The sequence below is a fragment of the Rhincodon typus genome, unplaced genomic scaffold, assembly GCF_021869965.1.
Source record: "Rhincodon typus isolate 14 unplaced genomic scaffold, sRhiTyp1.1 hic_rhity00000846, whole genome shotgun sequence".
Taxonomy (NCBI): domain Eukaryota; kingdom Metazoa; phylum Chordata; class Chondrichthyes; order Orectolobiformes; family Rhincodontidae; genus Rhincodon; species Rhincodon typus.
This window is the reverse complement of record NW_025966484.1, coordinates 16,770-42,240: the sequence shown is the minus strand read 5'-3', so window position 1 is coordinate 42,240 and position 25,471 is coordinate 16,770. Positions and strand designations below refer to the sequence as shown.

Below are 25,471 nucleotides of genomic sequence, written 5' to 3'. Positions count from 1 at the left end.
TTTTTCTGGACTTACATTGTAGCAAATGTGGACTCTACTGAGGAACACACAGCCCTTCAAACTATGGTAAGTGGCAAAACGGTCCTGCAGCCCAGTAGCCACACACTGTGTCATCTCTGACTCTGTTTCCCCTCTCCTCCTCACTTAAACCCCTAAGTCTGTTCACCCCTCCCCCTTACACCCCTAACTCTATTCACGCTACCCCTAACTCTGTTCCTTCACCTCAACTCTGTTCCCCCACCCCACTTCTACTACTGATTCTGTTCTCCCCACCCTGACTCTGTTTCTCCCTTCCCCGTCCACCCTCTCTTCTCCCCTCCCCCCTCCCACCAATGACTTTGTCCCCACCGCCCTCCTTCTAGCCCTGACTCTGTCCCCCTTTCCATCCCTGAGTCTGTCCCCCTCCCCCTTTACACTGACTCAGCCCTCCCACCTTGACTCTTCCCCCACCCTCCTTCCACCCCAGTTCTGCTCTCCCCAACTCCCTTCTACCCCTGACTCTGTTCCTCCCTCCCCTTGCCCACATGTGACTCTGTCCACCACTCCCCATCTCCAGCCCAACTGCTCCCCCCACCATCCCTTCAACCTCTGACTCTGTTTTCCCTCCTCCTGCCCACCCCGACTCTGTTTACTTCTCCACATTTTTACCAACATCTTTGGCACTGCTCAATCACCCTGTACACCCCGTCCCCACTCTTGACTCTGTGCACCATCACCCCCCCAATCCCTTAGTCACCCTCATTCCCCAACTCTCTCAATAAACTCGCTCAGCCCCCCAACCAACTCCCTCTCTCCACCAATCAAATCCCTCAAACTCCCAGCCAATTTCCTCACCCCAAACTGCCTCCCTCATCCCCTCAACCAACTCCATCAACTGCCCTCCATCCAAACTCTCACACTAACATCCCTTGCTCTGCCCATCTGGCCCGGCCTCCTGCATCCCAAGCTCTTCAATCTTGTTAATGTTGAAGAAGGATCGTGGTTGCGGAGCTGGAGATGATGAGGAGGGTCAAAATAGGAGAAGAACTGATTTGATTTTATTTACTATTATCACATGTACCTAAGTATAGTGAAAAGTTTTGTTTTGCATGCAGTACACACAGATCATACCATACAGAGATCATAGGGTAATTGAACAGAATGAGGAATACAAAGTTACGCCTGCAAAGAAGGTGTATGAAAAGCAAGACCAACATTAGATTTGAAATTTGGGAGGTCCATTCAGAAGTCTAATAACAGTGGGGAAGAATTTGTTCTTGAATCTTTTGGTACATGTTTAAGCTTTTGTATCTTTTGCCTGATGGAAGAGGTTGGGAGAGATTATAACTGGGGTGGGAGGGGTCTTTGATGATGTTGGCTGCCTTTCCGAAGCATCAAGAAGAGTAGGTGGAGTCAATAGATGGAAGGTTGGCTTGCGTGATTGTCTGGGCTCTGTTCACAACTTTCTGTAGATTCTTATGGTCCTGGGCAGAACAGTTGCCCTCATGGACTCTCACTGTATGCATGGGGTGAGGGAAGGGGCCAGCCTACTTGTGCCAAGGACAGGGCTATATTTAAAAGCACAATTAAGAAAATACATAACACAAATCAAAAACTGTGATCTGTCATTAAGCTGAAGGCAGAACTAACTTGTATCATCCAAAGAGATATGTCCTTTCTGGAATCGTGCTTTGCTACTGAGCCTCATTACTCACCTCCAACAGCCAACATTAAAGCTTGCAGTGTAGTTTTAAATACAGGTCAGAAGCATACACCTCCACTTCAGTGCAAGACATCAGCCAGTGATTAATGAGTAAACTTCCTACAGAGAATAGTAAGTTCTGAATGGAAATTAAAATTTGAGATACTATTATGCTTGCTCGTGTTATGTGATTCTGTGATTTTGGAGAAGATGATGGTCACTGTCTTAAGGGCAGGTAGTTTACTCATAATACCAAAGCAGCGGTACGCATGGAGAACTAATAAGGAATTGGGCTCTCATTGAAAGATACTGTTGGTTAAATTTGAGCCCTTCATATTGACCTCAGATTTGATCATGAAAATGGAGGTGGACCATCCCCATGTTTGCTAGGGAGTCCTTGAGTAGGGGACCTTCAGATTGTGATCGGAGACTTGGAGTCACAGGGTTGTGGAGGGGCTGGTGGTTGGGATGCTGTGTGATTGTGAATGTCAAGATTGGGGGTTTCTGTCATGATTGAAGGCCACAACTTGGTATTGTCAGAAGGGTGAAAATTTTGTAGGCAGGATTGGGGCCACAGGAGGGATTAGGGGGCTAACAGTGAATGGGAGTCACATAAATGAAGGACGGGTTCTGGGGTAATGGGCCTGGATTTTGTGGTGGGAACGGTGAAAATTGGGGATGCTGAAAGTTTCACTTTTAAAAATACAGATAGTAACTAGGTTAGCAATAGACTTTTTGGGTAAATCCAAATGGGGAACTGGAGCATGTATCACATCCCCTAGTTGCTTTTACAAAATGTCTAATGGTCTACTTGAAGTGTAAGTATAGGACTTCTCTGATTTTTAATCAATTTTGTGGATAATGCAGTCCCAGTTTAAAGTGTATTTATGGTTGTTGTTCACTCCATGTTAGGCCTTTGGAAGGCAGAGACTACGTGGACCAATTTAACCCCTATCATGCAAACTCGGAATTAGACCAGAAGAGTAAAATAGAGTCATTATTTCATACAAAGTGAGTCCAGGGCAAAGTGGGGATTAGAAGCCCAAGTGGGGTCACAAACTAAAATTTTGGTGTCTCAATGTCTAGGGCAACAATGGCTGTTGTGGAGCTCCACTCTCCCTTGCCTACCCAAGAAAAATCAAAGAATCAAATAGTTTTCAAAGTGACCTCTGTTGTTTTTGGGCTAGTTTGGCCAAAAAGTTTTCAAAGTAAAGAATTGATATTTTCCTTTCCCTAATGCCAATCAATCACCCTGCTATTAGAAAATCTTCAATATGAATCTCACTCCTACTGGGATGTGAACTTGGCTAAATTTCCCTCAGGTGACATCTGTCAGTTCTGTTTCCTCAGCTGACATCAGCTTAGGGAGTCCCATGTCCCTGGTTGAAACTTCACATTATTAAAATAAAGTTTGGATACTAGGTAAAGTTGGAAGCTGCAAAGTTGTGATTAGATATTCATTTATACTGTGTTTAGTTTTAGACACTGCACCTCAGGAAAAATATACTGGCCTTAGAAGAGGTACAGTCCTGCTTCGCTAGAATGATATTGTGGCTAATAGGCGAAAATTTGGAACAGGTTGCATACACTAAACTTGTATTATTTTGAGTATAGCAGATTAAGAACAGCCCTGGTTGAGGTGGTTAATGCACATAATGGAAATGATTGGTTAAAATGAGTGTAAGTATCTCCTTGTTTGTCCACAACTACAGTGCATAACCTTAAGTAGGTCTCGGCATTTTAGGGGTGATATTAGGAGGCATATCTTCACATAAAGACTGGTGAAAATGTGGAACTCTCTCCAAAAAAATATTGAAGCAAAAACTGAATTGATTGAATTTTACAGGACCTAGATGGGTCGATAGTTGAGATATGTATCAATCATGATCTTACTGAATGCCAGAACGATCTTCTGTTGGCAGGGGAAATGTGCGGTGGTGCTACATAGCCTGCTCCAGTTCTTATGGCCCTATATTTCTATATTCTTCACTCACATATCGAAACAAGTCTGCAATTCAGTAACCTATCATAGCAACCTAGAAATATGTACAGTAACAAGAATGAGTGTCAGATAAAGGAGACTACATAATATTCTAGAGTTGGCACACTTGACATCTGTCAGGCAAAATCACTGCTGTACTATTTTCTTCTCTACTGCAATAAAATTATTGTTGGCAATTGTTCTGGGTTGAAGACCTGAAAATATACAACAGAACACAATGGCCTGATTCTTACACCAGGAATACTGATCAATTGTGGACTATGCATTGAGTGGCGATTTGTTTCCAGGAACAGTGCATGATGTGGTGGGTCAGAAATCGGACATGATATATCCCATAGAGATAGGAAAAGCAATTAATGTGGTGCGTTTGGTAAGATTGAGTGAGTGAACTCACATGGGTTCATGGCAAGAATCCCTCCAATAAATTCAGTGTGATATTCCTTGTGTAGGCACTACCTTTAAAAGGCCGTTATACACCTGGCCAAGCACTGTCATTCCAGAGGTGCTCTGAACATTGCAGACAGTGGGAAATCAGTACACGGCTTTGTGGGCAGAATCTTGGAAGTCGTATTATACTGGGTGGTGCATAGGCGGGACTTTCTCCGCCCACAGGACCAGCAATGAAGGCCACAACACCAGACCATACAAGACGAGTCCGAGTTTGCCACATTAGTCATTGAAGTTTCAACTGTCTGGTGGAATGTGCAGCACCATTGAAAGAAAGTCAATGAATTTCTCCACTCCACCCGTAAAAATGCCACCATCTTCCCTCAGACACCTCACGCTCACTCTATCTTTGCTACTTATCCAAGATTCATGTGCAACCACTCTCACTGTGGCCTGCAACATCTTCTCTTACTCACTCTCACCCATCCTAACTAACCCTGCATGCCCTCTGCACTCCCTACTCAATTGCTCAGGATACCTCCCCACCTGCACCAACAGTAATATCTGTGCCATTCACTTTCATCTTCTTTAATACCAGTCTCTCCCTCTCTCTCTTTCTCATTCCAGGATGAATAGGGCCCATAATAAGATAGAAATAGTTAAGATGGATGGTATGCTGTGCATCATTCAGATCCTCACCCCTTATGAGGAGAGGTTCCTGACTCTGACTGCCCTGAAGCAGGGCCTGGACTGATTTTGGAAGCTGCCCTTGACTTAATATACTGGGATCCCCTAAGTGAAGACTGTTCCCTTGACTTGATTGAGGCCTGAGTAAATTTGCCTTGGACTCACTTTGTATGAAATAATAACTCTTTATTTTGCTCTTCTGATCTAATTCTGAGTTTGCATGATAGGGGTTAAATTTACTAAAAGTAATATGAGCCTGCTATCTCTGGCTGAGGGGATAACTGCAAAAAGACAAGGCAAGGCATTGCAATGTAGGAATGCTATAAGCATCCCGATTCAGGTAGGATCAGAGTGAGTATACTATGACAGTGAGCCAAGAGCCTGGAGATGTAGCCTAATCTAGTCCATGAGGTGAGCAATGTCCCTGAGTGCACGTTGTGTTTGCAGCAGCATTATAATGAGTTACGGGTGCACTCTAAGGTGCAGCATTGAAGTGCAGAATTGTCCTGTATATGGATTGGACATATGCCATGAGGGTTCTTCAAGGCTGACACATGTCAGATGCTAATTTCCATGATGTGGGGTATGAATGGCCAGTGCTCAGTGAGCGTACTCTGTGATGTTGGTGCCCAGTGTCCAACATGGAGGTTTGGAGCAGGCGGCAGGGCTCCACCTGCCAAGCAGGTGTTCTGCTATCCATATCAAGTTTTCCCAACATCTGCTTTATTGGCCAGCTTGGTAAGATCACTACCAGAATATCAATGAAACAACCATTGTACCATCAACAAGGACCTCAAGCATTACTTGACAACTCACCACTGCCCAGCGAGAATTTCACCGTACTGCCTGTGGAAACCATAAATGATGAGGTGAGACGACCTTGACATCAAGATTGACCTTGCCGAACTTCTTGCTCAGTTCTGCTGCACATCTTACCAGGGCCCCTATCACTCAGATACTTATAAGATTCTGCCCTATGAATCTAAATACTTAATTTACAAGACCCAAATAATAAATCTAGGTCACTTCTACATCCTCAGATGTTAAGGTCGTTTGAAGCTATACATAGATACCAAGTTCTTTTCCAGAAATTATCTTGCAGATTTATGCCATCTTAATATAGAATAAATCTCCAGCTCGAGGTTAAATACCGAACATCATATTATATGACAAACTTAAATATCCAATACTTCAATAAACATGTATTTTAGTTAATATTCATTAAGAATTATTTAGTGTATAACATTAATGAATGTCAACAGGCTCTTCAACTGTGGGAAGCATCCTAGCAGAGACTGATTCTGTCCTTATCTGATATAAGCACGTGAGAATAATCACGTAATCGTTTCGAACATGAATTATTATTCAGTGCTTTAAAGACCCAGAGGCACTCAGCATCAGTAGAAGAGTGAGGAAAAGGAGGTCTTGGAGGCAGCGTGGTGGCAGTTTGGAATTGGGTCTGACTCTACTGCAGGAAAGAGCTAGCTGCTTGTTGGTTAAGGTCTTTTCTATTCCTAAGGGTTAATAAAAGCCATGAAAGAATAATGGCAGCTCGAATAAAGGAAACCACCTGTTATTTTATAAGTACATTAAGGATAATAGGATAATTAGGGAAAGAAAAGAGTGGTTAATGTTGTGCCTTTATGTAAGAAATCCTGCAAGGAGAAGCCTAGGAACTTTAGACTGTTGAGTCTGATGTCAGTGGTAGATAAGATATTGGAAGGGATTCTGAGAGACTGGATTTACATGCATTTGGAGAGGCAAAGACTAATTAGGGACAGTCAGCATGGCCTTGTGTGTGGGAAATCCTGTCCCACAAACTTGCTTGAGTTTTTTGAGGACATAACCAAGAAGATAAGGGCAGAACGGCAGATGTTGTCCAAAGGCCTTTGACAAGTTCTGCAAGTTCAAGGTTAGTAAAGTTAGATCACATGCGATCCAGGGAGAGCTTGCTAACTGGATACAAAATTGGCTCGATGGTACGAGACAGAGGGTGGTGGTAGAGGGTAGTTTTTCGGATGGGAGGCCTGTGACCAGCTGTGTTCTGCAAGGATTGGTGTTAGGTTGACTGTTGTTTATTATTTAGATATTTGGATGAGAATAAAGGAAGCATGATTAGTAAATTTGCGAATGACACCAAAATTGGTGGCATACTGGACAGTAAAGGTTATTTAAGAGTACAATAAAATCTTGATCAGCTGGTCCAATGGACCAAGGAGTGGCAGATGGAGTTTAATTTAGATAAATTTAGGTAGGGTGGCACAGTGACTCAGTGGTTAGCACAGTGCCTTTCAGCACCAGGGACCTGGGTTCAATTCCATCCTTGGGTGACTATTAGTGTGGAGTTTGCACATTCTCTCCATGTCTGCATGGGCTTTCTCCACTTGCTCTGGTTTCATTCCACAGTCCAAAGATGTGCAGGTAGGTCCAGGGTTGTGCAAGCTAGGTGGATTAGCCATAGGAAATGCAGTGTTACAGGGATGGAGTAGGATAGTAAGTCTGGGTGGGAACGTCATCAGAATGTCAGTGTGGACTCGATGGGCCAAATGCCCTGCTTCCCACACTGTAGGGATTCTATGAAATGCAAGGTAGTGCATTTTGGTGAGACAAACATGGGCAGTACTTACACAGTTAATTGGTGGGTCCTGGGGTGTGTTGTCGAGCAAAGAGACCTAGGGGTTTAGGTACATAGTTCCTTGAAAGTGGTGTCACAGTGGTTGACAGGGTAGTAAAAAAGTAAAAAATGGCACGCTTGCTTTCATTGGTCAGAGCATTGAGAAAAGGAATTGAGATGTTTGTTGCAACACATTGTTGGTGAGGCCACATTTGGAGTCTGTGTACAGTTCTGGTTACCCTGCTATAGAAAAGATTACTAAGCTGGACAGGTTTCAGAAAAGATTTATAAGGATGTTACTGGAACTTGAGGGTTTGAATTATAAGGAGAGGTTGGATAGGCTGGGACTTTTTGCACTGGAGCATAGGAGGTTCAGAGGTGACCTTAATGAGGTTTATAAAATCTCAAAGGGCATAGATAAGGTGAATGTCTTTTCTCTAGGGTAGGGATGTTCAAAACTAAAAGGGCAAAATTTTAAGGTGAGATGAGAAAGATTTAAAGGGCCCTGAGGGGCAACATTTTCACACAGTGGGTGGTTTGTACACAGAACGAACTGCCAGAAAAAGTAGTAGATGCAGGTACAGTTACAATATCTAAAAAACATTTGGACAGGTACCTGAATAGGAAAGGCTTAGAGGGATATGGGCCAGATGCAAGCAAATGGGACCTGCTGTGTTCATCCAGCTCTACACCTTGTTATCTCTTATAGCAAATGGGACTAGTTTAGTTTGGGAAAGCTGGTCAGCATGGAAGAGTTGGACCAAAGGCTCTGTTTCAGTGCTATATGACACTATGATTCTATTGTGTACGGCTCTGAAATTCACATTATAGGAGTGATGTGATTGCACTGGAGAGGCTGCAGAGGAGATTTACCAGGGTGTTGCCTCGGCCGGAGAGGTTAAGTTTTAAAGGGAGATTGAATAGACTGGGATAAAACAAAGAATTGCGGGTACTGGAGATCCAGCATCAGTTTTGAAACATAAACAGAAAGTATATGATGAAGAGTGACCAGACTCAAAATGTTAACTCTATTTGCTCCCCACAGGTGTTGCCAGATCTGCTGAGTTTCTCCAGCAACTCCTCTCTTGTTTTGGATTGACTGGGCTTGTCTTCCTTGGAGCAGAGGAGATTAAAAGGGGTCATGATTGAGACATGTACAATTATGAGGGGCATAGACAGGGAAGAAGCTTTTCTTTTGGTACAGGGATCAATGGCCAGGGTACAAAGATTTAAGGTAAGGGGCAGGAAGTTTAATGGTGATGTGAGGGAAAATATTTTCACCCAGAGTGCTGTGGGAATCTGGAAATCACTGCCTGTAAGGGTAATAGCAGGAAAAACTCTCATAATATTCAAGGAGTACTTAGATATCCACTTGCGATGCCAAGGTATTCAAGGCAACTGCTGGGAAATGGGATTCGAGTAGTTAGCTGGTTGTTTTTGACTAGCGCAGACACAATGGTCCAAAGGACCTTTTTCTATGAGGTAGATCTCTATCACTCTAACACCGCTAAAATGTTAGGGGGAGCATGAAATGGCCATTCATAGACTAGTCAATTAACTTAAGTGGTTACCCACTTCTGGTGAGCAGGCAGCTAAGTTATTGAGGCATACAATGAGGAAACAGAGCCTTTGTTCCCTCTAAAACTTTCCTATTCATGCAACTGTCCAAATGTCTTTTAAAAATTGTAATTGCACCCACCTCTACCACTTCCTCTGGCAGTTCATTCCATGTACACACCACCTTATATGTGAAAAAGTTAGCCCTCAGGTCCCTTTCAAATCTTTCCTCTCTCACCTTAAACCTATGCCCTCTATTTGTGGACTGCCCCTGTTACAATTCGTGACTTATAAAATATCCCATTGTGGAAAACTTTGGGCTTCTTTCAGAACAACTTTTTACCAGCCATTCTCCAAGCCTGTCTCCAGAGGACTGATAACATCCCTACCCATGAATAAGCTGTAAAAATCACTCATGATTATGAAAGGATTAAGTGTGTTATAAATTCTGCATTTTCCAGCTAGTTTCCCCAAATGTACTAAGACTGTACCTGCATTATATGTTTGAGAGTTCAAAATTTGCAATACATTAGTTAAGCAATATCTTCAGGCATGTTATTCTAAATGGTATTAAATATACACACTACTGACTGTTATGCATAATAGTCATTACATAATTTAGAGTACAATACAAGGCTGCAGAATGCTCATGATGTATTGATGAATCTCTAAATAATAAAAGTAAATGTTATATTTTTGAACTCCCTGCCTTGAACATACTCCCAGGTAATTTTCATTCTCATGTTTAACCTTTAACCATTACACTTCCAATTTGCAATTTAGAATTCAAATATTTGGTTACAGACGATAATTTTCCCCATGTCTTAACCACCTTTACTAATATTAATTCCAGCTGATTATCCAGCTTTTGGCTCACTTTGTTACCATGTACAAATTGCTCCATTTGAGAGATGTTCAAATTTTTTTGTTTAAATGGCATGAATGTTGTGCTGAAAAGCAGTAGTCAAAATGTAAAGTGCTCCCACTTTTACCTCCAACAAATTCATGCAAAATAAATCCACAAGTGGTGAATACAGCATACTGTTAATAATACTCTTCAATTAATCCTGTCTTGACTTTGCTGTCTGGAATTTTCTTCTCAGCTGACATTCCTGTGCAGTACTGACAGAAGTCCTTGAATGCTGGAAGTGCTGTCTTTCAGGTGAGACATTTAAACAAGGCTCTGTCTATCTTCTCTGGCAGATGTAAAAGATCCCACAAAATTATTTTTGAAGAAGAGCAAGGGAGTTATCCCTAGCATTCTGGCCAACATTTATCCTTAATTAACATCACTGAAGCAGATTATCTGATCATTATCATGAAGTTGCTTGTGGGAGTTTACTGCTACATTTGCTACATGGCAGTGACTACACTTCAAATGTACTTAATTGGCTGTAAAGCACCTTCAGACAGCTGGTGGTGGTGTGAAAAGTACTGCATACATGCAAATCTTTCTTTCAACCTCATGATCCACCCTCCTGCCTTCTTTCTTCTTCCCTTTCTATCTCAAATATTTTACTCTGACTATATTTCTTCAATCAAATTTCTGTTCTTCTGATTCTAATATTTTGTTTTCTCTCTGTGATATACCTTGGAATTTTATCCTTGATTAAAGGCACAATATAAATGCAACTTATCATTTAATTAGTATGACGAACAAGAACATAGTTAGCATGTTAATGTGAAAAAAATCTGATATACAAAATGTCTGGCTAAAATATTAATAGACTTTGATGCAATAACTAGTATTAGTATGTCCTGCTAGAAGCCATAATTGCAAAGCTGAAAACACTGATAAAATAACTCTCAAACATTTCAAAGAATGACAGGTTTAAGAGGTAATGTAGGATAATGACTCCATCAACAGAATCATCATGATTTAATATTTTAAAAACACTACATAAATTTGCTTGAAATAAAATTATTTTAATTACTTTATTATCAGAGGAGAACATATTGCTCTAATTTTGATCACACAATATATGACCAAGTAATGCTTCATGCTGTCATTACAAAAAAAGGAATATTACGCATTCCACTACTCGGAATATTTTTTAAAAGTATACCTCTACATGTTATCGTGTAACCTGTTTAATCACAGATACTATCTTAGCTACATACTTATAATGAACTAATAATAAGCAATTAATAAAACTGTGTTCATTTTACTACAATTTGTCTATAGCTACATATCAGACTTGAAACCATGTCTGTGTTCCATAAGGCTATTCATTTCCTAAAGATATTAACAACTTGTAAAATGTACAGTAAAAATATATTTCAATACAATTATTGCACCCTCTTCAGAAACACATAACACAATTTCTGGTAATTCTTTTAATGAGTGGTATTCCTTTAATTGCAAATGAGGGCACGCAGCATTAGGAAACTGATATATGCAGTTGAACAATCCGTAAAAGCAGTAACAGAATATGACAGTGCATACAGAACAATTTGCATATTACAAGTCACACATACCAGAAAAGCTCAGACAAAAAGCAGCACATTCATTTACTATTCCAAATAAACAACACAAACTACATCTAATGGACCGACAAACATATACAGTAAGCTTACCTAACATTTTAACTGTCTTCACAGTACCAGGATCTTAAAGTCCAAATGTTTTGTGCATATTTTAAATTAGAATATTTTAACAAACCAAGTCTGTTTTGTCTGTCCTATCTATATTGTATAAAATATAAACTTTGTATAGTTTATAGTAACTTGAATTTTAATCTTGATAAATATTTTTTCTGCATATATACTGATATTCATGCTAAAAATACATTACCATAAATAACACAAAGAATAGACAGACAAGTCTCCTCTGTACATATATCTAGAACTTCAAAAACCATTAAAAGAACACATTTAGTAATAATTAATAATTCACATCATGTCATCAGCAACATTAAAATTCCAGTACAAATGCAGATAGAAGTCTGAGTGAGCGCTATTTCTCATTCAATTCCAACAAAAGATGTTTTACAAAAACTAAAAATGGATTTATTTACTATCTACTTTAGCCATTGTTTTTATTATAGATTACTTATTTTACAAATAATTTTTGTTTTGTTATGTGATTGTAGATTGAAAATAATAGAGCAGTATATGCCGGAAAATTGATCTTTGTGTGTGACACAAATGACTCAGCCTCAATTGGAAGTTGTGTTTTAATCCTATCTCAGTGAATTCAAGCCTAAATCCTTGAAATATGTTTTGGATTAATACACGTATGATGTAAATGATAGGGGGGAGGGGCATATTTCTTTGAATCTATCTTCATTGTTTGTATTTGTAAAGCTGGTACAAATTACAAATTTATCCTTTTATACTAACTAAAAACCGAAAGGACTGCAGATGCTATAAATCAGGAACAAAAACAGAAGTTGCTGGAAAGCTCAGCAGGTCTGGCAGCATCTGTGAAGAAAAAATCAAAGTTAACTTTTCAGGTCCAGAGTTCTGAGGCAGGGTCACCGCATCCAAAACGTTAACTCTGATTTTTTTTCTTCACAGATGCTGCCAGACCTGCTGAGCTTTTCCAGCAACATCTGTTTTTGTATCCTTTTATATTAACTGTTGAGTCAGAGACAGCCAAATCTAAATAGGAGTGGCATGTAACACTGCATTTCTGTCACCCAACAGATGTATTCTTTATTCATTATTGAACACCTTTAAGTATTGCTTATCATGCATTTTTTGTTATTGTACAGCACAGAAGGAGGCCATTTGGCTCATCAAAGAGCAGTCCAATTCAAACTGCTCCTTACTTATTTTCAGTAATCTTGCAATATTTTTCCCTTTAATTATTTATCCAACTCCCATCTGAATCTGTATCCACCACTTTATCAGACTGTGCATTCCAAGTCCTAGCCACTCATGGTATATAAGTTTTTTGCTCATGTTTCCTCTAGGTTTTTTGCTAATCATTTGTATCTTTGCCTTTCTTGTCTACAACAGATAAAGGACTATAACTTTATTTAACTGTTCGTTATACAAAGCTGTACTATTGTGAACAACTTAAAGTTTTGATGCTAAAATTTACAGACATATTGCAAAAAAAATGTTTTATCTATGGCACATCTACTAACTCCCAGAATCAGTGATATATTCTCCTTCAGAAAACTAATTGCCCCTTCCAAGATGTCAGTGTTGGGCCTCTACTTAAGAATCATTGCTAGATGCGAATCAGATTATGTCATACACTGCTTCTAAGTGCAGATATATTTACAAGGTACTTACCTACTTAGTTGCTCCTTTTAGCCTTTGATTGTAGGTGTGTTTAGCATACAGAATGTCCAAAGTAGGTGATTTTAGCTTTTTAAAATTTTCTTTTGAGTAATAGGACAATTTTCACTCCTAACCAAGAGCTTCACCAAATAGAAGGAAAAATGAAGAACTTGGGTTCCTCCCATAATTTTCTCTGCTGATATCTGGATTTATACTCAGGATGGGAGAAATTCCACGGTGGGAGTGCAAGTTACAGTATCAGTATCTCTACTTCCAAAAGCATCAGTATCTAAACGGGGCTTGAATAACATGGACAGTATTTGTGGATTTTTGTGCTATCACAAGTTTAAAACCTCAAGAAAGAACTGAGATCGCTGTATGCTTTGTGATCCAGCCGAAGTAGAAATGTTCTAGCGATTTCCCCCGCAACTGCTGAGAAATTCCTCAAAAGATAAAACTGAATTCCCAAATGATAGTATCAACATCCAAAAATCCATACTTGTGACTTTTAAACATGATATAACTTCAACTAATGGATAAAATGTACATCAAACAATTTTCAGAATGTAGAGAAATAGTTTCACCTTAGAACATCTAGTTACATTTAGTTGAAGTAAGCATCACAATTTAGCAGTGTCTATCTGCTGTATTTTAGGTCTTTTTCTTTGTATAAGCAATGTTTCAGAGATCTTGTTAAGTGTTGAAAGCATTTCAAAATATATATATATTTCAAAATGCAATTATACATTGTTCTACATTTTACTGACAATTGCCCTGCAGTGATGTGCTGTGTTTGGACTCATATTCAGAGGAATATTTAATGTCACTCTGCCTAATGTTTCCTGGCATCTATTCACTGATGCTTCCCCATACAGTCATAGAATCCTTACAATGTGGAAAGAGGCTGTTTGTCTCATCGAGTCTGTACCAACCCTCCGAAGAGCATTCCACCTAGACCCAGCCCCTACACTATCCCTGTAAATCCATATCTACTATGGCTAATCCACCTAGTCTGCACATCCCTGAACACTACAGGCAATTTAGCATGACCAATCTACCTAGAAGTGTGGTGAAGGCAGATTCAATTAAGTCATTTAAGAGGACATTGGATAATTATTTAAACAGAATCAATGATCTGGATTACAGGAAAAAGGTAAGAGATTGACACTAATTTAAAATGCTAGGAGAGTCAGTCTAACGGGCTAAATGTCGTCCTTAGCACATTATAACTCATGATTGCCAGTAACATCTTCTCAGTGCCAGAGAGCGAAGGAGGGCTGGTGAGGGGTGGGTATGTTGGTTGAAGAAAGATGGTTTCTTCACAGTATCTTGGTGGAACACCACCACAATTCACATTCACAATGTCGTGTGAAGGGAGGGAACACATTGAACCTATTCAAGTGTAATAGTAGTTCAATCTTGTAAACTCAAATTAAATTGTACTGTTTGTGTTCTAAGTATCATTTTCTTTAAATTTCCAAAACTTCAGATTTTGAAACTTCTTTGAAAGGAAGGAAACATATTCTGTCATGAAAACTATTATAACTACTTTGAGTTCTTCATATGAAAGCATTAAACTTCTGATTGACCATAATTACAGGGATTGGGTGTTAGAAGTCCTGCTTTCTTCAATCCCACAATTTTAACTTATTTACAGATTTCAACTTTGAGGATAATTCTATCTTCTTTTGATATACGCTGTACTTTGGCAAAGGGTTTAATCAAGTGATTTCTGAGTAAAATGTAATACTTCTAAGTTTCCCAGTGACACAAAACTAGGGAGGAACTGGAGTCGCAAGTTGGGTGCAAAGAGACTTAAGGGGATGTGGACAGGCTAAGTGAGTTGGCAAGAACATGTCAGATGGAATATATGTGGAGAAAAGTTAAGTTAGCTACTTTGCTAGGAAAACAAAAATGCATAATATCTGGTGAGAGATTGAGAAGTGTTAATGTACAAAAGAACATGGGTGTTCTTCATAAAAACTAACATCTAGATTGTGTACAGCTTGGTCTCCTTCCTGAAGGAAGTATACAGTTCTCATGGAGGGAGTACCATAAAGTCTCACCAGACTCATTCCTGGGAGAAGAAATTGATGAGGGTGGTCCTATATTCTCTAGAGTCATAGAATCATAGAATCCCTACAGTGTGGAAACAGGCCCTTCGGCCCAACAAGTCCACACCGACCCACAGAGCATCCCACCCAGACCCATCCCCCTATAACCCACCTAATCTACACACCCCTGAACACTACAAGCAATTTAGCATGGCCAATCCACCTAGCCTGCACATCTTTGGACTGTGGGGGGAAACCGGAGCACCCGGAGGAAATCCACGCAAACACTGGGTGAATGTGCAAACTCCACACAGACAGTCACCCAAGGCTGGAATTGAACCCGGGTTCCTGGCGCTGTGGGGCAGCAGTGTGCCACCGTGCCACCCCTCAAGTGTAAAAGAATGTAAAAGAATGAGAGGTAATCTGATTGAAATTCTTAGAGTGGTCAGCAGGGTATATATGCAAAGATGTTTCCCCTAGATAGGGAGTCTAGAATCAGCAAGTTAGTCTCAGAACAAGGACTAGGTCATTTAGTCATGCTGATGAGATGAAATTTCTCACCAAGGGGGTGAATCTTTGGGATTCTCTACCCCAAAAGGTTGTGAAGGCTCAGTCATTGAGTATATTCACGACAGAGATCAATAAGATTTCTACATATTAAAGACATGAATGTATATGGAGATTATGTGAGAAAATTGTATTGAGGTAGAAGATCATCCATAACCTAGCTGAATAGTTCAAGGGCCGAATGGACTGCTGATACTCCTATGTTCCTGTTTGCAGAACTTACTCAGCATCACCTGCTCAAGGTCACTTAGGGATAGGCAATGAACTGGCATCCCACGAAAGAATAACACAAAAAACAAAAACCTTAATCACTGCATGTACAAGAAGAAATGAGTACTGACCTGAGTGAAACCCATGCTTGCTCAGTCTTTTTGACACAAAACTTTTTTGATGCCCATTGGTTTGTTTAATTGCCCAATTGAGACTGACAATTTGTCACTTGGGGAAGCTTAGATGCAATGTCAATCGATGAAGGATGGAACATTCATATTTTGGCAAATCTACGGCACAGATTATACACCAGTGACATTTGCTTCCTTATGGTTTTAGTTTACATATCCCAGCCTTGCTTAATATTTGTGTTGTAGTTTAAGAAAGTAAGCAGCATATGATAAGGAAAACAGCACCAGCATTCATGTTTTTTTTATTTATTGTTGGGATGTCGATAAGGCTAGCTTTTATGTCGGCCCTTGTTTGCCCTGAGAAAGTGCTGAACTTTCTTCTTAAACCTCTGGCAGCCCAAATGAATTCCATTCTACGTTACTTTAGAGGCCATTTAAGCGTTAATCATATTGATGTGGGAACAGAATCACCTGTCTAAAGGAATTCTTTCTGTATATGATATCGGTGAACCAGGTGGATTTTTGACAATCAGATAGTCAGTTTTGGATTGCCTTTTTTTTAACATTACTTGATTTTGTTTTAAACTGAATTCTCAAGCTGCCTTAGTGGGATTTGAAATCACATTCATTGAATTATTAGTCCAGGACTTTGGATTACTGGTTCAGTAAAATCAACACACTACTATACAGGACCGTAGAACAAATTACTTTTTCAAAATGCAGTTTTCATTTTTTAACTTCTCAATTTATCCTCATCTTCTTTGAGTTTCCTCTTGCTAAGCACCTTTTCAAAATGTAACTTGGAAACTTACTTGCAACTGTTGACCAATAATGTTCCTCAGCCAAACACCAGGAATCTACATGTTCCCTGTTAAAGGAATCTTTTCCATCACTCTACTGTGAAAGCAATTATTATTGCAAAAGCATTACATTGTGAACTATTTAGTCAGACTTAGAGTTGACTGATGCAAAATATTAAGATTTTAACAAGATCTATTCTTCAGTGGTAAATATGATTATTTAGGGCATTTACAGAAGAAAATAATGAATAGAAGTTCATACATATGACTGTGGCTGACTCGATTTTCTGTCAACTAAAACTATCAGAGCTCTAAATATCTGCTATATTTCTTTAAAATTCTGTGCCTGGCGTGCAAAATTGCAATATTTCCAAACAAAGTGATCTCCAAAACAAGTTGCTTGAATTACAAGGAAGTTAACATGTCACATGGTAATGAAAGCCATTGCCTTTTCAAAAGCTTAACAATGACCACCAACAGGTGTACTCCTCAGTAGTTATTAAACACTTTTTTGCTTTAATGGCATTTTTCTTACCAGACACATAATTTTAGTCTTACTTTGTATAATTTTAATCTTACTTGCAAGTAAATCCTGCAGTTATGTCAATATATATTTAAACCAGGAAGTCACAGACATATAGCATTAACATATCTGTGCATCCAAATATATAAGTTCCTTTCACCTACTGAACCTACTACTAGTGAACTTGTTACAAGTATTGTTAAAAAAGCAGTTAGTATAATAATGACATTCTGCTGCGACGCATGGCCTCGCTGATCAAATATGCAGGACTAATCTCAGGCTCCTCTGTCATAATCACAATGTTCTGCCATTCACCGGTCTTGTTTGATTTTTTAATGGTATCCACCACACACAGTGCATACAAACAATCCTCAAATGTTGCTGCCATTGTTAATGGTCTTCCATCCCAGGTCCGTCGATCTTCTTGGTCCTGGAATGCCTGTCGAATAGCTTGAACCATCATGATAGTACCTCTGAGGAATGGGGATGGGATATCCCTAAAAGCTTTTTCTGGGAGCAGTGCATTACTTACAGGAGTTGAGTCTTCTAAAATCAACTCCTTTTGAGATGCATTATTTCTTTGTCCATACAAGTCACTGCCATTAACCATTAATCGGCCAGTGGACCCCACTACAATGATTTCTTGTTTAAAATCCCCAGGGACATTGAAATTCAAAGTTACAGTGCAGCACACACCACCTTCTAAAACCATTTGGAAGGTGCAAAAGTCATCACTAGTGATTTGACGAATACCTCTGATATGCTCTGTCTGCTTCACAAACGTTTTCAAGAAACCATGGACTTTGGCAGCTTTTTGGCTGGTCAGAAAAGTCAAAAGGTCAATAATGTAGCTTCCCACTGAATGTAGCCCTCCACCCCCCATCAGATCATCACAGCTCCAGTTGTATTTCTTACCCAGAAGACTTCCACTATGAACCTGAACTTCACAGATCAATAGATCTCCGACATAGCCCTCTTGAATCATTTGTTTCATCTTAACAAATGCAGGGAGGAAGCGGAGAACGTTACCCATTATACTCATGAGTTTGGGATAATAATGTGCTGCTGACATCATTCTAAATGCATCCAGAGGAGTTGCAGCTCTGTCACAGATGACATTCTTCCCAATTCCTAATTGAAGATAAAAAGAAAATATAGTAACATGCAGTTACAAATACTATTGCCCACTCACAAACACAATGTTTAACTAACAGCTAAATCACAATCAATTTCCCACATTCAGTTAACAGTAAACAAACTAAATATTAGAAGGCTGAAAACATACAAATGTTTGCAGTAAAATATGCTCTAGATAGGCATCTAGCTTTCTGTTACTAAGGAACTCTTTAAATATTGTTGAAAATGATCATCTGTCTGTACTACCCAAGGTTTGTTATGCAGGTTGCAAAACCAAGTAGATAGAGTCAAAAATGAAGTAAGGAACCTTACATTGTCATTTCACTGATTTTATTTCTATGCATAAATGGGGCAGTAGCACAATGCAAATCAGCTCTTATGTCTATGGAATGGTTAATTCCTTTGGTTCATGGCACAACTATGATCTATAATTACCACTCACCATATGAGCTCATTCCAGATACACACTCAGTCATTAAATCTAGGTATCCATATTGCCTTATCCTCATTCATCCTCATTGGAAGCTGCCCAACATCGTTAGCTCAGATGCCAATGTTGGTGTATTTGCTGTTGTGCCTGATTTATAGCACAGCAAATTGTTCATGGAATTCCTTCTCCCTGTAGACAAGATGTATTATCTTGGGAGAATACTGAAGATTTTTAATGCAGATACAGTATTATAATCTTTTAGAGTCCAACCTACACAAACAAAAATCAAACCCTGCATGAGGCACATGGAAAAAACATACACCCCTATCCCTAGCAATCCAGGGATAAAAATCAGACTTTGAAGTAGCAAAATGTATGTGCAGCTTCATGATCTCCCTAACCCCATGGAATTAAAAGTTGATCTCTCCATATACAGATCATAAGACAAATCACTTAATTATTACAGTGCAGAAGGACCTGTACCAGATCTATTATCTTGTGCCAATCTCCTGCCTTTTTCCCATATCTCTGCACTCCATTATATGCAATAAACCATCTAATGCCCTTTTGAATGTCTCAATTGAACCTGATGCCACCAACACATTTCCAGGCAGTGCATTCCACACTGTAACAACTCGCTGTATGAAAAAGCTTTTTCTCACATCGCCCTTGCTTTGTTTGCACTTCTCTTTAAATCTATGCCCTCTTGTCCTTGTTTTCTTTTACAAGCAGAAACAGCTTCACCCCATTTACTCTGTCTGGCCTGCTCATGAATTTGAAAACTTTAAACAGATCATAGATCATAGATCTATAAGATTTTTTTCTTAATCAGCTGTCCGCTCTCCACGTAAAACAATCCAAACTTCTTCAATCTGGTCTCATAACTAAAGTTTCTCACACCTGGAACCGTTCTAGTAAATTGCTTCTTCACACTTTCCAATACATTTGCATCTTTCCTACAAATTGGGGACCACAATGATACACAATACAGTACTTGAAATTGCAAGAGCAAAAATGACATCCAGAAAATAAAATATGATAATTTCAGTTGTTTAATTAAAACTAAAAAGCTACAGAGGTCTCATCCACAAGCAAAACAGGGGACAGTAGAAAGAGGGTCGACCTATGTGTCAAATGAGCTACAGTGAGGATGGGACAAGACAGATAACTATTACATACCACTAAAACAGATCTACATGCAGCAGCAGCAGCTTTTGCAAGACAGAAAAATACAAGCTTAAAACAACTATTGCCAAAATTAAAACAAGAGTGCACTTTTCCTTACCAATGCCTCCAACAAAAGAAACAAGGGATTATCTTATCCTACTTTGATAAATTTATGACATTTACTCCTGTGTCCCCATGTCCCTCTATCCATTTTCCACTCCTTCCATCTACTTTCATCCCCACTCTCCTTATCTCCATCTGTATCTCTTGGTGCACATCTCTGCCTTCCTATCAGTCTATCTGTCTCCTTCCCTTTCTGTTCGCTACATAGCTATTTTCACTCTTCCAGGCTTCTAACTCTGCTCAGAGTAATCTCTTTACCTGGAAATGATATGCTTTTTTATCTGACATTACTAGGTTTTGTGCATGGTTTTCAAAGTTAGCCTTATAAATAGGTGTACGGTAAGTATAATTAAAGAACTGATGATATTGCAGCTTTCACACTGTCATGGTGTCGAGCATGTTTTAACTCAATCTTGAAGTGAAATCAGTTTTTTAAGTGGATAAATGCAGCAGTCAATTTGTGCACAGTAAGGTTCCAACAAACAGCAAATGAGTTGAATAATCAATTAAATAGTTCTTGGTGTTTGTTAAGGGACAATTGTTGATAGGACATGAGCAGAACTTTGCTCCCAGCTCTGCTTCAAATTGTCACAAATTTTTTACATTCATATAAATTGGCTGACAGTGTTATGACTTAACATCTCATGAGTGGTGGAAAACTTGATTTTCAGATTATTATCCTTTAAAAAGAGTGACGCACAAGTTGAAAAATGTTTGGTAGCTCTATTAAACTTCTTGAGTTGTCTGCCCAAGGGTAGGCTCTCCCCACAATGCCATGACCTCCACTACAGGTAGGGCAAGGAGAGAGGTCCCAAATAAACATTAAGTGGAATAGGGATCAAACCCTGTGCTGTTTGCATCAATCTGATCCACACTGACCATCCAGTCAACTGATCCAACCTGCCTCTCAAGAAGTCAGAATTGCTGTGATAACATTCACATTTACATGCATGTCATTGCATGGAATTACAGATAATGATTGTAGAGCTCCAATTTCTTTCCATCACATGGTTATCCAGCAAACTCCAACTGTTACTGTCTGCTATTGGCATATATTGGAAGGGTTTATAAGTTAAAATTAAAGCTATTTAGCCATGTTATGAATGCAACTTCCTTGGCTGTAAAGTCCTGGGTAGGGACTTGAGCAAAGAGTTTCTAGCTTAGAGGCAGGGATTTGACCATTGCTTCTTCGTAAAACTATGGACTGATTTTGATACCAGCGTAATGTTCCTCCTACATTCAAATGTTGGATGATTGCTGACATTAATATAATTCATGTTTGTGGTATTTTACAGACCACTGGGAGAGTCGCAACATGCACTTCTGCAGGTCATAGTCTGAAGTTAGGGAAAGTTGGTAGTAGCTCTAACGTTCTTTCCATCAAATGGCAGACTAGGGATCTCTCCCACTCTTACCATTTGCCATTGTCATGTGTTGGAAGAATTTGCAGATTGATACCAACCTGTTTGGCAGTGTTATGAATGCATTTTCCTGGGCGATTCAGTCCTGAGGTGAAACTCAAACCTAGATTCAGAGATAGGAATGCTATCTAACAAGCCAGAAGACCTCCGTGTTTGTGGTGCAATGGACTATAAAAATTACTTTTTGAAATTATTGGGCTGTCAACATTGCTGGCTAGCATTTATTGCCCATTGTTAAAAGCCCTCGGGGATGTAGTGGTGAGTCACCTTCTTGAACCACTGGACTCCCTGGGGCTGTCGAGAGATAGTAGGAACTGCAGATGCTGGAGAATCTGAGATAACAAGGTGTAGAGCTGGATGAACACAGCAGGCCAAGCAGCTTTAGAGGAGCAGGAAGGCTTACGTTTCGGGCCTAGACCTCTGGAACTCACTTCCTAATAGCACTGTGGCTTTGCTATACTCTGAGAACTGCAATAGCTCAAGAAGGCACCTCACCACCACCATCTCCAGGGCAATTACGATGTCTAATTAATGCTTAACTAGCCAACAACACCCATACCTGCAAACAAATAAGGATAGATACATCCAAAAAGACTGCTAGGAAGGAAGGTCCAGGATTATGATTCTGTAACGGTGAAAGAACAGTGATATAGTTCATGTCAGGATGGTGTGGAGGCTTGGTGGGGAATTTGGAGATGGTGTTGTTCCCATGCATCTGATACCCTTGTTTTTCAAGGCGGTAGAGGTCATAGGTTTCAAAGGTGGTATTAAAGGAGTCTTCGTGGGTTGCTGCAGTGCAACTTGTAGATGATGCACTCTGATGTCACTGTGCATTGATGGTGAAGGTAGTAAATGTTGAAGGTGGTGGACTGGGTCCCCATCAATTGGGTTGCTTTATATGACTGGATATATTCAGTTTCTGATTAATGATCTAACAAATTAGGTCTGTAGCAATGAAGGAAAAATACATGTAACATCCAGTATCTGTGACTTGTAATCTGGATTTAGTATGTTGTTTTGTGAATCCAAGGAATACAATAATTTGAAAGAAAAACAAATTAGGATAATGAATGACAAATTAGCTAATCACTTTTATGCTAGTTTTATCATGAAATGAATATAAACTAAAATGGGATTTGGTAATCTGCACCTGGGTATTAATTTAAATATTGTGGCCTGGAAAGATAAACATTGACTTGCAAACTGGCTAGGAAACGATGGGGTTCACATTTTTTCTCTTGCTCCAACAACGGGATTTTATTTCATTGCAACAACTTTATTGACATCTGTTATCTGAGGCAGTGCAGCTCAAAGGAATGGTGAGTTGGTTGGAATCTAGTAATATATTTGTGTACACGTTTCCTTCAAAAATGGCAATATATTGACATTTTGAGCTGATTTTCGGACAAGTGGAAATCTCATGCAGAGTTTTTGCGGAGCTGCTGTCAAATGGTAAGTATTTGAACTAAGTGTAATGTTAGGGTGCAGGGAAGATAGGGTGCCAGATGGGTGGAGGAATGGGGGTTCAAGCCAGTCGGGTGGAAGGTGGGCAGTGTGTCAGGTAAGTAGGATGTGAACTGGGAGGGAGAAGGGTTCTAGGAATAGCTTACCAGATGAGTAGGGGATAGGGTGCCAGATTAGTTAAGTACCAGCTGAAGTGCCAGATAAGTAGGGCAAAAGCTGGGTAGCATGCCAGCTAGACAGGGGCAGGATGCCAGGGGTTGGGTGTCAGTTGAAGAGGTGGCAGGATGCCAGGGTAGGATGCCAAGCAAGTAGGGTGTCGGATAGATAGGGGTCGTAGAGTGCAGGCTGGGCAAGGTACAAGGTGTATCAGAGCAAGATAGCAAATTGCAAAGAACAAAGAGCAAACACAGGAACAGGCCCTCAGCCCTCTAAGCCTGCACTGACACATTTTGCCCTTCCACACTAAGACTGTCTTTACTTACAGGTTCTTCTCGAATGCTGCTATTGTGTCTGCTTTCACCACCTCCTCTGGCAGCGCGTTCCAGGCACCCACCACGGTGTGAAATGGTGATGCCTGCACATCTCTTTTAAACATTCCCCCCACATCTTGAACCTGTGTCCCCCAGTAATTGACCCCTCGATACTGCAAAAAAGCTTCACACTTTCCACTTTATCCATGCCGTTCACAATCTTATAAACTTCTATCAGGTCACCACTCAACCTCCTGCATTCCAGTGAAAACAAACCCAGTGTATCCAACCTTTCTTCATAGCAAAAATCCCCCATACCAGGCAACATCCTGGTAAACCCTTTTTGTACCCTCTCCAAAGCATCCACATCCTTCTGATCTGGCGACCAGAACTGTATGCAATATAACTTGCCTTTCCTTATACTCAATGCCCCTTCCAATGAAGGCAAGCATGCCATAGGACGTTTTTACTACTCATCTATCTGCGCTGCCACCTTCAGTGATCTGTGGATCTACACAACCAGATCCCTCTGCATATCAATACTCCAAAGGGATCTGCCATTCACACTATAATTTCCACCAGTACTTGACCTTCCAGTATGAAGGGAATATGAAGGGATTAAGAGAGATGGCAAAAGAATTAGTAAAGCAATGTTGTGAGAGATTGGAAAATCTAGATGTCCTTGTTTGTAAGTGACTGAAAGCTGGCATGCAGGTCCAGCGAACAATTCGGAAGAGGAACAAAAATGTTAACCTTCATTGCAAGAGGATTTGGGCATGGGACAAAGAAGACTTGCTTCAACTGGATCACTGACAACATCACCCTGGAGCACTGTATTCAGTTCTTTTGCTTAAGAAAGGATATACTTGCCATTGAGGGAGTGCAGCGGAGGTTCATTGGACTGGTTCCTGGGATGTTGCGGCTGTCCTATGAGGACAGTATGAGGAGACTGGGCCTGGGTTTTAGAAGAAGAGGTGATCTCAGAGAAAATTACAAAACTTATAATGGCATAGACAGAGAGGATACAGAAAGAATGTTTCTCCTGGCATTAGGGTTTGCAACCAGAGCACACAAACTCAGAATAAAAGCTATTTAGGACTGAGATAAGGAGGAAACTCTTCTTAGGAAACTCAGAAGGTGGTGAATCTTTGGTGTTGTCTACCCCAGAGAGCTGTGGAAGTTCAATCATTAGGCACATTCAAGGGAGATATTGTTGGATTTCTAAATATTAATGAAATCAAGGGATTTGGGGACAGCTTGGGAACACAGCGTTGAGGTAGATGCTCCTCCTTATGCTCCTCCTTATTTTATACACCTCAATAAGGTCACCCCTCATTCTCATATATTCCAAGGAATAAAGTCCTATCCTGGCCAACCTCTCCCAGGCCTACTAGTCCTGGCAACATCCTTGTAAATCTTCTTTGCACACTTTCCAGTTTGACTACATCTTTCCTATAACAAGGTGACCAAAACTGTACACAATACTCCAAGTGAGGCCTCACCCATGACTTATACAACTGTAATATAACGTCTCAAGTCCTGTACTCAATATCCTGACCGATGAAGGTCAGCATGCTAAACGCCTTCTTCATCACCCTGTCTACCTGTGACACTGATTTCAACAAACTATGTACTTGTACACCTAGGTCCTTCTGTTCCACAACCCTCCTCAGGACCTTACCAATTACTGTATAAATCCCCTACCCTGGTTTGACTTTCCAAAGCATAATACCTCACACTAGTCTGCATTCTCCATTTTTGCAGCAGCAGCGGGAGCAGTGAGAGCGAGGACCAGGGGGCTGCCGGGAAGGTA

The 25,471-nt window shown here is 40.1% G+C and overlaps 1 protein-coding gene and 1 long non-coding RNA gene across 2 annotated transcripts; one reads left to right on the top strand and one right to left on the bottom strand.

Moving 5' to 3' along the window:
* Positions 1-25,471, top strand: LOC125481092. The gene is made up of 3 exons (XR_007261202.1): positions 1-66; positions 10,032-10,090; positions 25,423-25,471. It is a non-coding gene; the product is annotated as an uncharacterized LOC125481092 (long non-coding RNA).
* On the bottom strand, positions 15,561-18,575 carry gfod1 (glucose-fructose oxidoreductase domain containing 1). The gene has a single exon (XM_020518000.2). It carries the CDS (start codon positions 18,519-18,521, stop codon positions 17,658-17,660), a length of 864 nt encoding a protein of 287 aa, XP_020373589.1. The 5' UTR covers positions 18,522-18,575; the 3' UTR covers positions 15,561-17,657.